The 17,979-nt window shown below is 36.4% G+C and overlaps 2 protein-coding genes across 10 annotated transcripts in view; one reads left to right on the top strand and one right to left on the bottom strand.

Annotated features, from left to right (window-relative positions):
• The first annotated feature begins 2,985 nt into the window (after positions 1 to 2,985).
• Positions 2,986 to 4,257, top strand: GPR151 (G protein-coupled receptor 151). Its single transcript, XM_068534528.1, has one exon. The coding sequence runs from the start codon at positions 2,986 to 2,988 to the stop codon at positions 4,255 to 4,257; it is 1,272 nt and encodes a 423-aa protein (XP_068390629.1).
• Positions 4,258 to 7,623: 3,366 nt separating this feature from the next.
• Positions 7,624 to 17,979, bottom strand: part of TCERG1 (transcription elongation regulator 1) — a 59,106-nt gene continuing 48,750 nt past the window's right edge. For 8 of the 9 annotated variants that reach the window (XM_068536118.1, XM_068536119.1, XM_068536120.1 and 5 more), the window contains 6 exons: positions 14,653 to 14,817; positions 14,207 to 14,389; positions 12,081 to 12,260; positions 11,306 to 11,389; positions 9,893 to 9,993; positions 7,624 to 8,700 (listed from right to left, as the gene is read on the bottom strand). In XM_068536118.1, coding sequence (XP_068392219.1) covers positions 8,499 to 8,700; positions 9,893 to 9,993; positions 11,306 to 11,389; positions 12,081 to 12,260; positions 14,207 to 14,389; positions 14,653 to 14,817 — 915 coding nt within the window. In that variant the 3' untranslated portion in view covers positions 7,624 to 8,498. Of the gene's footprint in view, positions 8,701 to 8,976; positions 9,071 to 9,892; positions 9,994 to 11,305; positions 11,390 to 12,080; positions 12,261 to 14,206; positions 14,390 to 14,652; positions 14,818 to 17,979 lie in introns of all 9 variants that reach the window. The other variant, XR_011073118.1, reaches the window with a different exon arrangement.

The following is a 17,979-nucleotide window of genomic DNA, read 5'->3' as shown; positions in this document are numbered from 1 at the left end:
GATAGTTGAGTTCTTTCTAGCATTTTGGGGTGAGGGTAAGGGGTTGTTTCCAGTTTTCATCCCAAACACTCTCAGTCTTTTTTCTGTATTGTACTTCTCCATCCACCTCACCTGTGTCATTTTTCCCCAGGATCCCTTCTATCAAATAAGAAAAGGGGGCCTTCCTTGGTGGCGCAGTGGTTGAGAATCTGCCTGCTAATGCAGGGGACACGGGTTCAAGCCCTGGTCTGGGAAGATCCCACATGCCGCGGAGCAACTAGGCCCATGAGCCACAACTACTGAGCCTGCACGTCTGGAGCCTGTGCTCCGCAACAAGAGAGGCCGCGATAGTGAGAGGCCCGCGCACCACGATGAAGAGTGGCCCCCACTTGCCGCAACTAGAGGGAGCCCTCGCACAGAAACGAAGACCCAATACAGCCAAAAATAAAAAATATAAAAATAAATAAATAAATAAAAGATTACTATTAAAAAAAAAACCTCTCAGTGTGTAGACACTTACTACATACAAGTTCATTTCATCTGATGCAATATTATAGGAATTTATAGAAAAAAATAAAAAATAAAAAATAAGGGGCAACTCCCCAAAATAAATAAAAATAAGGAAACCTAACAAATGTCCACCACGCATATAATTTAATCCTGTATTTTAAATGAATATGCTATCAAGAAAGATCAAAATAACTTGAATTCATAATGTAAATAAGAAAAATCCATATGATGTAATTCTTCTTTTATGCTGGCTAAGTTATACTTATCCTTTAAATGGAAATGATGTTAAAACAAAGAGCAGATACAAGCTACATATTACATTTGTCAAATACCTAGGTGCACAAGTGCTGATATATCAAAAGATAAACAGAAACTTGGATTGGGTAATGAGGGTTGCCAAAGGAGAGAATTCCTTTTTGCTACAAGCACATAGTCTCAGTTTGATTTTTATATCTAATGATAATCCAGGAAGAAAACTCAAAAATTCATTTCCACTTCTCAAATGGTTCAGAAAACAATACATATGTTTATGTGTGTATATATATGCCAGTAAGTGTGTGTGTGTGTGTAGAGAGTGTGCACAAACTGTTAATAATTAGAAAATCAAAATGAAGTGTATAGGATAATTTTTTGTACTATTCTTGCATTTTTTTTTTCCTATAAGTTTGCAATTATTTCAAAACAAAAAGTTAGAATCAAACTTTCATGCTGTTAAAACCTCCTTGAATCATTTAGCTTTTTGTCTTCTGTATCTTCAGGAGCCTTGAGCATGCCAAGTTTATAAGCCCTAATGTAAAGTAGTATTTGTTTTCTGGTCCTGAACTCATCTCTTCCACATACATCAGGTAGGACTGGCTCTGCTGTAGCCTATAAGTCACAAAACATTCATTTGCTCTAAGTAGCACTCAATGTGTTTCTCTGCATACTGTCCCCCACCACTGTTTGCCTTCCTAGAAGATGGTGTGGGCCTCTTCACCCTCAAAAGTGGTTCTATTGAGGCTTAAGGATATTTCATTGTCCACAGCACTAACTGGGGGTTACTGTGAATTGCTGGGACAAGACATTACCCCTGTTTACTGTTTCATAGATGCAGCTACTTCCTGCAGGGAAAGGGAAAGAAAACAGAAAAGGTAACCCAGCACCACGGACAGCTTTCCTAATATTCACTACGTTTTTATTGAGTCAATACTTATTTGTTGAGTTCTGGGTCTTTGGGGAGATTTTAAATGTCATCCTTAGTTTCCAGAGAAAAACTGATGAAAGCAGAGTTAGAACCAGAACCCAGTCGTCGGACTCTGAGCTCAGCACACTTTCCATTATATGACACTAAGCATTTCTGATTCAGCACAGAGTAGGACACAAAATCCTTTCAATTCCACAAACCCTTTTCCCTGAACAATTCCAGCTCCTCTGACCTCCTCCAGAGTATCCTTCCACTGCCCATTATAAAACTTCAAGACTGGTTCTAGAATCATTTTATCCAAGAATTTTTTCTTTTCCCAACTTTAAAATGTCATTTTCTTTAAAATCTCGTAAATGTCTTCTGCATAGAAATTATTTTCCTTTTATTTCACTTGTCAGTAAATCCTTTAGGAATTCTCTCTGAAAAGAAGCCTAATTCATCATTTGGTTGCTTTAATCACCATCACTTGTTTAAAAGTCTTATTAGTATGTAAACTCATTCTAATGCAGTGCTCCAAAATACCTCTAAAAAATTCGCAATAGACTAAACTTAGAGTAACCCATAATTAGATTTCTTTAATAGGACTTCTTACCAGCAGCTTTTTTTCATTATCTAGCTCTGTGTGATTGACCTCAGCCAGCCGTTGATGGGGCTGAAGTGGTGGTGAGGGTTTGGTAAAAGAAGAGGAAGCTCATCCCTGCAGAGGGGAGGGGAAAGCAGTGTTGGTTCTTCCTTTAAAACAGTGTGGTTCCCCCAACCCGCATCATCATCATCCCCTGGGAACTTGTTAGAAATGCAAATTTTAGGGCCCTACCCCAGACCTGCTGGATCAAGCCATGCAGGTGATTCTGACATGTGCCTAAGGGCAAAGGACTCGGTTATTCAGATGTGGTGGTTGATGTATTACAGACGGAGGTCTAGCTTTAGAAACAGGTAGTTGAAAGTAATTGCCTTGACTGGCTCTAGTGACCCCCCAGGAACATCACTCACTTACACGTATGTTCTCCTCATTTATCATTGATGGGTATATTGGGGAGTTTTTTACTCCAAAGAGCTGACAATCTGATTAGACTTGCTAATGAGCAGCAGCCATACTCTCCTGCTGCTTGTCACTCAGTGCAGGAAAGAAACAGCACACGCAGCAGCAGAGAAGAGCTTAGCAGTCAAACTTCTTCCACAGTCTGCCCTCAGGAAATAAGCAAGGGGAGGGTCCAGAGGTGTCATTTGACACTGACGATGACGTATTTACTTCCTACACAAAAGAGCCAAGGCAGAAAGACAAATAGAAGCTAACTTCTGCAAGTAGAAGCTGGATGGAAAGGGGAATGCTGACAGCTGCCTTGGCAGACTCCAACTCCAGCACCATGAACGGGTCCTTTGCTCACCTCCACTTTGCCGGCGGGTACCTGCCCTCTGACTCCAAGGACTGGAGGACCATAGTCCCAGCTCTCTTGGTGGCTGTCTGCCTGGTGGGCTTCGTGGGGAATCTGTGTGTGATTGGCATCCTCCTCCACAGTGCTTGGAAAGGAAAGCCATCCATGATCCACTCCCTGATTCTGAATCTCAGCCTGGCTGATCTCTTTCTCCTGATGTTTTCTGCACCTGTCCGAGCTACAGCATACTCCAAAGGTGTTTGGGATCTAGGCTGGTTTGTCTGCAAGTCCTCTGACTGGTTCATCCACACGTGCATGGCAGCCAAGAGCCTGACAATCGTTGCAGTGGCCAAAGTATGCTTCATGTATGCATGTGACCCAGCCAAGCAAGAAAATATCCACAACTGCACCATCTGGTCGGTGCTGGCAGCCATCTGGGCTGTGGCTAGCCTGCTACCCCTGCCAGAATGGTTCTTTAGCACCACCAGGCATCACGCAGGTGTGGAAATGTGCCTCATGGATGTACCCGCTATGGCCGAAGAGTTCATGTCCATGTTTGGTAAGCTCTACCCTCTCCTGGTATTTTGCCTTCCGTTATTCTTTGCCGGCTTTTATTTCTGGAGAGCTTATGGCCGATGTCAGAAACGAGGAACTAAGACTCAAAATCTCAGGAGCCAGATGCGCTCAAAGCAACTCACAGTGATGTTGCTGAGCATTGCCATCACCTCCGCTATTCTGTGGCTCCCTGAATGGATAGCGTGGCTGTGGATGTGGCACCTGAAGGCTGGAGGCCCGGCCCCACCGCAAGGTTTTATAGCCCTGTCTCAAGTCCTAATGTTTTCCATCTCTTCAGCAAATCCTCTCATTTTTCTAGTGATGTTAGAGGAGTTCAAGGAAGGCTTAAAAGGCTTATGGAAATGGATGATAACCAAAAAACATCCAACTGCTTCGGAGTCTCAGGAAACACCCGCTGGTAACTCACAGGTCCTTCGTGACAATGTTCCATCTCCAGAATCCCCATCATCCATACCAGAGAAAGAGAAGACTGGCTCTCCCTCATCCAGCAAAGAGAAAACCGAGAAGGCAGAGATTCCCATCCTCCCTGATGTAGAGCAGTTTTGGCATGAGAGAGACACAGTCCCTTGTGTACAGGACAATGACCCTATCCCCTGGGAACACGAAGATCAAGAGACAGGAGGTGGTGATAAATAGTTTCAAAGCAAAACAAATTGCGATTACTGTTATTTATTTGTAATGCTGCTTATCAATATTGTTGACTTTGCCATATGAAACATAATAAAATTACCATTAGGAATTACAAAAATGCTTCGCAGTCTGCATTTCCAAAATGTGCAATTTGGTAAGTAGGACACCATATTAGAAGTAATAACTATGTTATAGCCTGGTTATCCAGAGAATTAACTGTGTTGTTTGAAGATGCTTCTGACACAAGTGATTAGAAAGGCCAGCTGTTTTGTCACTTGTCCACAATGGCTGTTTTACTGGGTAGTCCTTAGGACCAGCCGTGTACTGGCTGGAGTGGAGCTTATCTGTCAAAGGTTCAATCTCTTTACATTTAGTTTCTTCCTGAACCTGCTAACTCTAACTTCACTTATCAAACCTTATTGCACATAACCAGAGCTCAAAATCTACTTCTACTTGAGATTTTTAACACATAAATTTTAATGAGTTATCTTCATTTGCTTAAGAAATGTTCATTTACTTGATGAAAATCCATACAGAATTTCCATGACTGAAGGTTGAAGAATAAGGAACATCACCTTATTCCAACTCTGGGCTAATTTCAAACCATGGCTTATTTTGGCTAAGTTTAGGTAAATTCAGACTTTGCCTTATACTAAAATCTGCTTCACTGATCTTTTTAAAGCACCTCTGTGAGTCTTCAGTTTCTAAGTCTGGGGATTTTAGCAGCCTATCATGATATTCTATATTCTGATTTTGAGAAAGAACTTAAAAACCACCCTTAATTCTCTTCCAATTAACTCCTCTTCCAAAGAGTAGCAGGAGACAATCTTCTACAAACTGAAATCAATGTTTCTCCCAACATCTTCCTTCTCTCAAGATAAACTATAAGCTATGTTAACCATATCATTATGGTTAATGATAAAGGTATTAACTGGTGAATGTAACCCTCAAATATTAAGATGGTGATCTTTCTTGTTAAATGAGCATTAAACATAGCCCTAACAATGAACCCTGCCCAACTTTTAAAATACCTCAGGGTTTTTAAGTTACAAAGACTATCAAGAGTAACCAAAAGGGGGGGGGGGAGTGGGGAAAAAGAGAGAGAGGAAGAAAGGGAGGAAGGAAGAGAGAAAGAGAGAGTTAGCATGGAAAAGAGAAAATTCAATGGACACAAGACAGAGAATCTGGCTAACAGTAAACAAGGCAATGCAGAAAAAGCAATAAAATTAAATTTTGTGTTCCCAAACATATTACCAGTATAATTTGAATAACAAGCAATAACTTCAATTTACAGCATGGTAAAGCATACCCAATAAAACAATGATGATGATAACATTTCTTCCCCTATTAAATATAATAAAGACATTTATCCATGATTCTTGGTTACTCTAATGGAATTCTGGGGTATTTTCACTGAGGGGTTCTCTCTGAAAAAACAAACAAAAAACTGCATTTAGGGCAAGCAGTGGAGAAAATATAAAAATATGCTGTGGATGGAATTTTTTTTTAATGTATAGTCTGTGGGTTTTTTGGTTTGTCCTTTATAAATGGTCATGATTTGCTTTTTTAACACAGAAGGTAAGGCTTTTTGCCTTGGTTCATAACATATTTCATTTTAAGGCTCACAAGAGGACATAAAGTACAGTTAACCCAAGTACCTAAAATACTGTCTTGTGAGACAATAGCTATATAATTGGGTTACCTTTAAAACTGTGATGAACTATTTGAATTAAAGATTTTTATGTTCATTATCTATAGTAAATGTAGGATGTAAGCTTTCACTGTGTGACATTTTAACTTGTAATCAAATAAAAACAATTGTTTTACTTCAGATAGTTTTGGAGACTTAAAGCTGTCTTTGTCTTGAATGCTGCTTTCGAAATCATCATTGCACAAGGGGGCTTTACAGGGAGGTCAGACCTTAACACTTGCACAGGTATCAGAGCACAACGAACCATGTATTTTTAAAGAGCTTGCTGATAAGCTCCATATCAAAATGAAAATATTGAAAACACAATGTAATTAAAATGACCCTGTCATTAAGAACCTCATGGGGGGTAGGGGGGTAAATTAGGAGTTTGGGATTAATATACACACACTACTATATATAAAACAGATAAACAACAAGGGCCTACTGTATAGCATAGGAAACTATACTCAATATCTTGTAATAACCTATAAGGGAAAAGAACCTGAAAAAGTATATACATATGTATAACTGAATCACCCTGCTGTAACCTGAAACTAACATGACACTGTAAATCAACTATACTTCAATTAAAAAAAAAAAAAGAACCTAATATACAAAGTCCTTGCTCCCTTAAAGAAATCTGCATAGAAAAGTTTGATTTACACCTTAAGTGAAAAATCAATCCCAAATACTTTACAGCAAAAGTCGGAAACTAAAATAGGTATCACCAAACCATTTTCTTCACACTTTTCTATGGTGAGAAACGGAACATAGTGAGTAGGCAAACAATACTATGTGGAATTCAGAATAACAAAATAAAGCATTCTAGAAACTTCACCTTTGTAGGACAGTCCTATTCTATAATAGTTGTGTTCCTTTGGGCACACATTTTGCTTCACTTCTGACAAGCTTCAAAATCACTCAATGGATTTATTAAAGAAAAAATCCTGTTAATTACCAATTTTATAGGTTAGACTTTAGTCAGATAACCCACTCCAGGTTGCTATATAAAGAACTCACATCATTTCTGTGGCGCTTCATATATTTAAGCTAAGCACTAAGTCACAGAGATGTGACTGTATTTTTGTATGTGTGTGATGCGTGTCTGGGTCTGTATGCATACAACAAATACAAATACCGTAGTCCCTTTTTTTAGGTTTTGTTGCAATCACAGCAGGTGTGAGTTAACAGGGAAAACAATTTATCCTGTTAACATATATTTTTCTTAAACATTTTATTTATGTGGTAACTCAAACTAGCAATCTATGAAGTAATGAAATAGAGGGATCTTTTTAAACTGGGGAGGTAAAGCTAGAAAGAGCAATTGGGAATCAAAGGTAAGTTCCACGGTATGATGTGCATGACACATTGAAAGGAGTCCAAAAAGGCATTCATCATCAATATGTTAATATAAAAGACAAAAACAAGAAAACAGACAAAAATCAGCATCTTCTTGCTATGAAGCACTAAGGCACCGCTAAGAGACTGAGCACCAAAATGGTTCTTCACAAATTCCTTCCCTTTTATGATGCAAGTGATTTATTATATTCAAGCCTTTTAAAATGATGCGATATTCAAAATTTAAACTTTCTTTGTGCCAAATTACATTTGCTGCTGCTTTTAAGAACAGGTTTAAAAGAAGTATTTATAAATTATATAACAAAAATCATATACAATCCATGTATATAAAAAGGGTTGGTTTATTGTAGTTCAAATACATAAACTGAACATTCAAACATCTTAAAATTAAACTTTAGAAACAAAAATTTAACATTCAAATAGGAGTACAGTTTACAGGGAACACCCAAGAAAGGTAATTTGTTGTCTAATCCAGAATATTGATAAAGATCGCTTAATGGTGAATAAAATGTGTTTAACAGCAGTCCTAGTCTGGTCAACATGTTAGTTATGACCGTGGTTCCATACCTGAGAAGAAATTACTAAATAAATCTTCTCTTAGGCTAAACAACAAGACTTGCCCTATAATTCAAAGGGGATAATCAAAGCACATAAGTGAACAAATAAAACTAAAGTGTTCTTTAGAGACAAAGGTAAAAGTATGTCCATTATAATAATCTTAGCCTCTGGAAGATAAGAACTCAATTTTCAGTGTTTTGTCTTTTACCCGCTTTAAAAAACAAAATCAAAACAAAACAAACCCCAACTTAGGTTTTTCTGGAGTCTGTGGTATCTGCATCTTGCAAGTTCAAACCACAAATGCTCTTACGTCTTGCATGTATTATAACACTGCTAGAAAGAACGTCACCAAAAGTCACTGACTTCCACACCTCATAAAAGGATAATTTTTTAGCTTCAAGATTTTAGATTTACTAGAGACAGCCTATATTTGAGTATGCAAGTCAGTCATGCCACACAAAGAAAAGCATAAATATTTCCAAAGTGTTCTCTGTTCAGAAACTGTTCATGGATGCTTCTCCTTCTGTTCATCAGATGGTTTTGCAATAGTTTGACTAATGCACATACATGTAAAAACCTGAAAATTGGCTCATGCAAGCGTTTTGAATTAACAGACACCCCTGTGGAAGAGTATTCAGAATTATTTTGTTGATCGTCTTGTGGGCTCTGATGCTGTGGGAGGTGGGGGTGGACCCCGGCGATCCAGGTCATCCACATATGCCACAATCAGTTTGCGCCTCTCCTCTGGCACACAGTCTAGTACTAGATACCGTTTGTCATTCTGCAAAATTTTTTCTACATCTTTCAGGTGCTGATCAGATTCCTGGATTAGCTTTTTGGATCTGAAATAAGAAAAGAAGTCCAAGAATTACTGACTGCTGTTCATAGGTCTTTCAGAAATGAGCTGGAAATGTCCATCTAGTTCCTAATTGTGTTTCCATTTTTTTTTTTTTTTTTTTTAAGAAAAATTTCACTGCAGTGGTCACCTTTGTAAGTCGCCTCAGCAAAGACTCCAAGGAGTGAAAGGGCCTCAGAAGCTGAATTACCCTCCCACCCCTACTGGTGGTCCCTCCAGATCAGGGCTGAGGGTGGGTGGGTAAATCTTGCCCGTGCTGTACCTGTTCTGTGGATGAACAGAGGACTTCAGTCTGCGGGGCTGCCAATCCCAGCATCTTTCACAAGCTTTCACTTTCACATCTTTCACTAAATTAACTATAAAAATGTAGAAAGAAGTCTTACTTCACATCTAATTTAAAAGCCCAAGCTGATGCAAAACATTAAGGATCCTGACCAAAAAATCCAATCACAAAATACCTAAAAACCACACCCTCAGCACTATCTATCCTCCCGTGCACATACCCTTCATTAAGATGTTTCAAATTTTTCTCTTAAAAGAAGAAAAGCTGGAGCATGAAACAAAAAATGGTTTCCTGCATACTGATTGCTAAGCAATGTAAAATTGTTCTCCCAATGACAACTTGCTGGGGGTGGGGAACTACTGGGTATGTTACAGAGAAAATTTGTTTTAAAGCTCTGATTTTATAATTTAAAGTTTTAATTTAAAAGTATCCAGCAAACTGCTTTCCTCTGAGAAAAAATGTTTTTGCTGAGCTCAAATAAGATGATTTCAAACTTTAGAATGAACACTGAATAGTCTTCAGAGGAGGCAAAGATAACTGATAGTGAAAGGTTTTTTTTTTTAAGTCTCTTCATGAAATACAATTCTTATATATTTGGAAATACTTCTAAAAAAGCAGTGAAGTGAAAACAAAAGTATGTTTAAAAACTGGATGGGTGGGTAACACAAAATAAGAATTAACATCTGGGCCCTTTCTTTGAAAAAAAAAGAGAAAAAGAAAGAAAAAAGGTAAGGGTAGATATGGGCTGTACTCAATCTTTGATAAAGTTGCCTTCTTCTTATTCCTAAAAATTAATAATGTCAACATGTGTGTGAATGCAAAGTATGCTTTGGCCATCAGAGTAAGGACTAGTAAAGACAATGACTGCTGATATGAAACATTTCATTGCACACACCTATATGTTATAAATTTGGTCTCTTTCAAAAGCGTCCTGAAGTCAGCTTTGGCTGTGATGTATTTGTCTCTGATGTATTCTTCAAACTCTCTTTGTTTTTTCTGCAAAAGGACAATAAGATTAGGGGGGAAAATTCTACTAATTCCAAAATTAGTATCAATTATTTATTAAACAAGTAACCTGTAAGTCACGACATAAAAAATTCAAAAGAAAAAGGCAATAAGGTATGTTTTGTCCATGTAACATTCATTAAAAAGGAAAATCTGCAGTGTACATTTTTAAGGGAAAAAGCAAGAATGAGGAACCATATATTAGTAGTAGCTAAAACTTCAGGGCTTGCTATGTGCTACATTGTGCTGAGGGTTTTATAAGATAGCTCCTTTACCCTTCATAACAACCTCAAGGGGTAGACACTCTTAAAAATAAGGAAATTAAGGGTTAAATGTGCATTCCTAAAGACTATTTATATCTTCAAGCACAAAAATAATGTGGCATAATTTATAAGATAATGCTCAGAACTTTAATAAGTTCAACTGAGCATTTAGCTCAGTAAGGGAGCTTGGTAAGGGAATAGCAAAAATAAGTATAAACTCTGAGCTTTAAAAAAAAAAAAAAAAAAAGACCTTATTATCAATTCTAAAAATCAGAAAAGTTAGAGACTGAGACTGATCTCTCAGCTATCTGTCTACCACTCTTTTCCAACCACGTATATTTTGTGGTCCACACATCTAAAATTCCACCTAATGGAGTAGGAGGGGGAAGAATATTAGATCATGGGCTTTCTGGACTCTAGACCTAGAGAAACCAACCAGGACAGAATGATGGGAAGAAGGAACATATGAAGGCTGAGGGACAAAATGGACTGGAATGAGCTACACTTTCCTTGACATCATTCACTATTTCAGACCCTTGGTGAGTTCTTCTCCTACACAGGAGCCAGAGTGCACCAGAAGAGAGCTCAGCTTCTACAAACCTCACACATCTGAGGTTCCCCTACTCCAAAGTCTCTGGAGCATATAAGAACTAGAGATCATGTTATGTTTTTCTGCTAGCGTGGCTGTAAGAGTCAAGCACTTTGATAGCCTGGTACCAATTGCCAGGCTGAATATATCTATCTAGTGGGACCTGACTATACAATAAATAAAAATTATAGCTTCATTACTCTCTTAGAAGATCCCAAAACACAGGCTTAACCCCAAGGATTAAATTTTTAAAGTTCCTCTTGTGCTGTCTTGTTAATATACTGTACAAGAAAGAAAATATAAACTTGAAATTCAGATTTATTTCTCATACACTTAAAAGTTATTCACTTAAAACCATCAACTTCATTTCAGTCAATATACTAGTGCTGCTGATTAAGCACCCAATTAATATTTATAAACTGAAAGTAAATCTCAGACAAAATTTTCTTACCCTGTCACTGGAGGAGAACTTAATGCACCGAGGATCTTCCTTAATGATTTTTTTTACTTCTTTCCACGTGGATGTTAAGGTGATCTTTGAAAGACAAGTGAATAAAAAACATAAATAGAACTCACTTTTACTGAGGGGATCAAAGTGCAGCACATATGGTACATAATATTACACTGACCTGCAATCTCTTGTAATGCCCAAGCATAACTGGACTAAGTTAGGGACAGGGAAGCAGCTTTAATGCAGTTTCTTTTTGTTGGCTTACCACAAGAGTTATGTTCATGGCCATACTTTCAAGGTGACCTAAGACAATCACCTGCAAACCCTGTATCTCCATGGGCAACATCATAACTTCTGAAGAAACCATCACCAAAGAGAGATCAGATAAATAGGAGCAAAACCTGAACAAAGGGTACAAACTGCCAAACAAGAGGGCCACGGTACCAAATTGAAAATGGAGCAAAAGAAGGAATCTATTAACTCTACCATCAGGAAGCATCAATGATCACACACAGCTAAGGACATATGGAATTACTAAGGGAGCAGATACGAACTTAAAAACTGCAAAAGGAAGTAACTTCTAAACAGTGAAAATACCATCAACATTTTACTTAAGCAAACGAACAAAGAAATCGGAGAACAAAGTATCATAAAACCCATGAACTCCAGTAATGGGTCTAAAGAGAAGGACATTAAAAGTCATATCAATGTTTTACTTTGGGAATTATTAACAAAGATTCATCTAGATTAAAGTAGGAAAGTAAGAGCCGCTTACTGCAGAAGTTTCATCCAAAAGTTGCCTGAAGTGCTCCCTCTTCTTTTTGGTAAGTGCTTCAATGTGTTCATTAAAAAGCTTCTCTTTCTCTTCTCTTTCCAACAAGGATCCAGATTCCCAGCGGTGATCTTTCCGAAGAGTCCTCCGAGTATCAGACCAAGACACATCTGAAGAACGTACCTAAAAATAGAGAATGGTATCTATCACCAAACAGACTTACCTTTTCATATTTCATCAATAAAAGAATAATTTATTTGGTTTAGGAACAACACACTTAATAAAAGAAGTTTCTGATGACTCCATCTCAGTCAAGCAGTCACTGAAAATCTCACCTCCCAGAGCTCACCTAAGCTATGTAGTATGGGTTTAGAGGTGGCAAGGATGAAGAGAGGATATCTCCCATCAACCATGGTCCCTAAGAACTTTAAGTACCTAGGTACTCTCCTGAACATCTTACCAACTTCTGGTAGTAGCAGAAATGGATATAAATAAAAGAGGAAATACACCATCTCACAGCACAAGCAGCTCACCAGATAAAAAAATTTTTTCTTGAGCTCAATTTGGGACTTAACTACATCCTGGAAGTGACACTTTCACACACAAGCAGGAATTAACTTCATTAACAAGATAACAGGTCTGGCTGGTTCAGCAACCAGCAGAAAGGTATGCTGCATGGATGGTAATGGCATTACAAGTTAAGTCACACCTCTGCCAATGCTAAGAAATATGGGATGCTGAAAAGACAGAAAAGTAAGAAAGAAGAAAAATATAAAAACATTTATTTAACCAACATTTATCAAGCACCTAAAAACATGTCAGGTGAACACTGAACTTGGCACTGGGAATACTAAATAAATAACACAGTTATGTCTTCCTTCAAAGGGCTTACTTTTTGTAGGGAAGATAGGCATATAAGCAAAGAACTGCACTAACATGTAATAAGTGCTGCAAAGGTATATGCTGAGCACAAGTTTGGTAAATGGCAACAGTGAGATCAAATCTGCCTAGATGGGTCAGGATCAGCCTTACAGAGAGATACTTGAGTGTGCTCCTCAAGAATGACAAAGTTTGCCACTGTGGTGGGAAATTTAAAAGCATTATAGGTGGAGGGATTGGCATGTGTAATGACAGCATTCATTAAACGTTAAGTATGGTTCATTAAAGGTAAGTTCAGCAAGGCTACAGCTTAGGGGGCAAGAGAGGAAACCAAAAAGGATAAGGTAATATGAAGGTAGGAAGTCAAGGAATGAACAGTTTTTTATATTATGCTAAGGAAACTGAATTTGAAATGTAGGCAACTTCCAGAAGTAGGGAGGACCTTAACCTTCTTCAAGTAACAGGGAGAGTGACAAGATCACCAGATTTGCTTTTTACAAAGACTTCTGTGATTGCAATAAAGAGGATGAATTTGGGGGAAGCAGAGGCAGAGAGAGAAAACAAGAAACAACTGTAATTGTCCAGAGAACAGAAAAAAGTCATTGAAAACAGATCAGCAGAAGCAAGGGAAGAAATCAGAAGAAGCAACAGGAGTGATGAGAAGAGCCTTGTTGAAAGAAAGAAAAGAAACAGTAGGAGAGACAGTGACAAAGAGAAGAGGAAAAAACAAGTAGAACAGCAGAGTGGTCTGGGGGCATTCGGTGTAGGGACAAAAAACCCTACCTACCTCAACAACCCTGGATAATACAGAAGGATTTTAAAAAAAAATCCCAGGGGTCAGTACACCTCCAGTCCTACATTCCATACTGTCTACATGTACAATAACTGATCATCACAATGATGACCCAAATCATCAAAAGATGAACTTATGTTCAGAACACTTTATTACTATGACATGCAAGTGTGATGATTTAAGATGACTTCATCAAGGAAAATTTTTTAAAAAACTTTGAGACTAAAAGATCATGAATTTTCATACAAAACATCAAACCTCTGAAAATTTTAAATAACTAGGGTTTTCCTATTCTAATGGTGTTAATACCAAGTATTCAATTTAAAAATACTTTATAGGTAACTTACTAACTTATATCTCTGAGTCAATTTAAAGAATATTAAAATGTCCACTAATGAGGTAATATAATAGATTTCTAATATCCAGTACTTCAGAGAAAAAAGCAAAATAGTAATACCATATCAGACAGAAGAGCCTTGAAATTCTGGATAGCTTCTTCTCGTTTGTGCTGTTCTCTCTCTCGATCTATTTCTTTTGTTTGCTCTGAACGAGCCTTCTGCACCTCTCTTTCTCGTTCTCGAAGGCTTGCCTCAATGCGGGCTTGCCTTTCAAGCTCCTTTTCTTTTTCTGAGTCTAAATTCTGTAAAAGTGAAATTACATTAACCTTCTTACTAACTCCATCAAAATATGCCTCCACAGAATAACTAGTTTGCCAAATACAAAATTTCAAACCTAGTTTTTAACCAATATACCTAAACACTCATTTCAAAGTCAACTACTAGAGAGTCTATTAGGAATACCAACAAGAAAAATTCTAAACCCAAAACAGTAGCAAATGCCTTTATACTGCAATTAAGAATTTTACTATTCCATGGTTACTATATGAGTAAACACAATGGTTACCTTGGCTATTTTTTCAATGTACTGTTTGAAAAGGTCTTCTCTCATTGATGAACTATCCACTGCTTTGTAGCGTGGATCACTTTCTACTTTGTCTTTTACTTTGCTCCATCGAGACTGACTGTCCAAGTGATGATTAGATAATAGTTCAAAGAAATCTGATTTTATCTGTATTTCAAAACAGGTGTGAGGTGGGAGGAAAACAATATGCCATAAGAAATTCCTCATATATAAATGTTTACAACTAGAAAAAAAGTTCACTTACCTTAAAGATGAGAATAACTTTTTTAATGCAGTTAGAGCAGAATTTTAGTAAAAAAGAAGATCAGAATTGCTCTTTTACGAGAAATATAAAAATCAATACACATACAGGCTCTCATTTAAAATCTACCAAATTCAAAATAAATCATATTCAATGAAATTATTCAAATATAGAAACAACTTTTTTAGGTTGTTTATAACTTTTGATCTCAGAACTGCCACGTTTTTATGAAGAATATGAATTTGCCATTTGCCATAAGATTCAGGCTTATGAACTAATGGCAAAAATACTTTAACATCAAGATAGCAAGAATATTTTTAAAAGTAGATGAATAAAACTGTTTGTTAAAATTAACAGGGGAATTTAGAACCAGTTGAGCACAAAGAGCAAGTCTTATTCATTACAAATCTGAAATGATACTGTCAAATGTGTAAAAACAAACAAACAATAAACTTTTACATTTTGGTTTTAATAAAGAGCAATGTTTTTACCTTTATATATATGTAAGAAAATTATAGAATTTCGATGGTCATAATTAGTCATTTCTAAAAAAACCACTACATTCAGATTTCCTGTGCTCTTTAGCCATTAAACATGTATGCCTTCACCAGAATATAAGTGTCAATGAAATTAACGTTCTTAACAAATCAAGTACCAAGTTAGTAACATTATTCTAAAGGTATTAAATAATATTAACCTTTTAGTGTCAACATATACAATACTTAGAACGTCTCTTCCAAATTGTTAAAACTGGAAAAATTTGTTAGAATTGTTAAAAATTTTACCTTTTTAATAAGAGAAGAAAAGAATAAACAAGGCATTTGTTTTTATGCACTTTGAGGACCTCTTCTAAAATTCAGTCGCATTTAAATTATTATGTACTGCTACCAGGGAAGACCTCCGAGGTAGCTAAAGTCATTTCAACAGAGGATTCTGACCAGGTCAAGAACCTCTCCTCCCCATAGGAATTAAACATGTTGCCTTCCTACTTGACCAAGGGAATGAGAAATTAGAAATGGAATCAGAATTTTTGTGTGGGCACAAAATAAATGAATCATTCCTTCTGCCTATTTCAACCCTCTCACTTCTCACTGTAACCTCATTTCTCCTAATAGAGGATTAAAAGGGAGGTAAATGTCCTTTCTAGAAAACACTTGTAAGGTTATAAAAAACAGAGCTTCTGCATTAGAGAACTTATTAAAAGATGAGCTATTCAGCTGTGGATTTCTCCACTCACCTAACTTGGCTCTTGACTGTTTGGATTAATGAGAAATAACTCATAAGCCCAATATTTCTAGATGGCAATAAAGAAACTACTTGAGGTAGCGGTGTAACATTACTTTTCTGTTCATCCGTCTAACTTTGTATCTGACACAATGAACACCAAATTCCCAGATGCATGGGATAACTAGAAGGCAAAATTTACGTTAAATGAAACATGTAAGCTGTATCAAATAGGAACCTTTCTAAGCCATAAGAATATACATTAACTTAAAAATATTTCAAACATTAGACATGAAGCCTATAAAGAATTATCATATAGTTAAAAAAATATATGATGTATAAACAAAGTGAACTTTAAATAAAATTTAACTTCTTTCACTGTAGATATTACCATGACAGGTTACAAATGGCTTACCGAAGCTGCTTTTTATATGAGAATTATTTAACAACTGCATAAATGTCAATTTCCATTAGCAACAGTTCAAGGTCCTACTGTCCCTATTTTCTTCTCTCCAAAAATGGAAGTACCTTACCAACTAAGCTGTTTAGTTAAAAAGGGAGAAATAGTTTCCTCAGCCTAATGTACTGAAACAAAAATTGCTCAGCAGCTAATTCAAAAGAGAGGGAAGAGAGAAAAATGCCAACGTCATAAGAGGATTAACTCCATTATATGCAACTTCAAATCTGTTGTTCCAAAAAATAAATTATTTGAAACATAATTTAATAAAAATTGGTTATAATAATAATAATAAATTATAATCAAATAAACAAAAACTAGAGGGTAGCTACTTTGGTAAACAAAACAGTCCAATAAAACAGCTTTGGGGGCATTTTTTATAAAACTACCAGTGAAAAGCTACATGAAAATGATGATTGCACCCTTTAGCTTGAAAATGCCTCCTAAAGGGAAAAAAAAGGATTTCACCAAAAGTCAATGCCCTTCACAGGTTTTTGACTCAGCAAGTAATTAGCTTTAAATTTTTACTATTCAGCTATTGATTCAATTGTCTCAATGTTACAAAGACCAGTTAGGAATCTTAAGAACAAAGAAACTCCAATATACCAGTTTACCATTCAATTACACATAGCTAAAATGCCATTTTTAAAAAATGTACTGCCAATGTACTTCATAAAAATAAATACACAGTGAAAGTCATGAAGTGATAAAACTTCATTAACCAGATACTTCTCAAAATTTGAGTATAAAAAGTACATTTAAACCTTTACAAAGATTTCTGCTTTCATAACCTAGTTAGCAATTGATTTTTCATTCTTTAAATTGACTGAGAAAGTTTTACTTTGGTAATTTCCTTTTTTTTCAATGTAATAGTACAAAGATAAACCTTTAATTTAGAGAATTCAAATTTTACAATCAAAAGAAAGTAAAGCTGAATATATTAAGTTTATTTAGATGTAATGTCTATTTAATTTCTTATTTTAATTAACACATCCTGGGCACAACTCTCATTACTTCATAAGGAAAAAGACTAAAAAAAATGTAATGTACCGGAACTGTGGGAGGCTAAAGTGACCACACAGAGAGATATCAATGCTTTCCTCACTAGAGAATCCCATAATACTTTGCGTAGCAGTGACTGACAGCTCTCAGACCAAACTGATTGACAGGCCACACAGCACAAAACTGTAAAGCCTATCCACTTGTTATAAAACAGAATACATAAAATAATTACCAAAAAAAGTGTTTAGAAAAAGAACATCAGTTACAAATGCAAAGAGAAAAACATTCAATTTGTTTAAAAGCAATCATACGATATCAATCATTTATTTACTTGGTTTTCTTTAAAAAAACAGGTTCTTACTAAAAGTCAAAAGTAGCAAACAAT

The sequence above is a fragment of the Eschrichtius robustus genome, chromosome 2, assembly GCF_028021215.1.
Source record: "Eschrichtius robustus isolate mEscRob2 chromosome 2, mEscRob2.pri, whole genome shotgun sequence".
Taxonomy (NCBI): domain Eukaryota; kingdom Metazoa; phylum Chordata; class Mammalia; order Artiodactyla; family Eschrichtiidae; genus Eschrichtius; species Eschrichtius robustus.
Note: the sequence above shows the minus strand (reverse complement) of the source record. Positions and strands in the feature narration are given on the sequence as shown.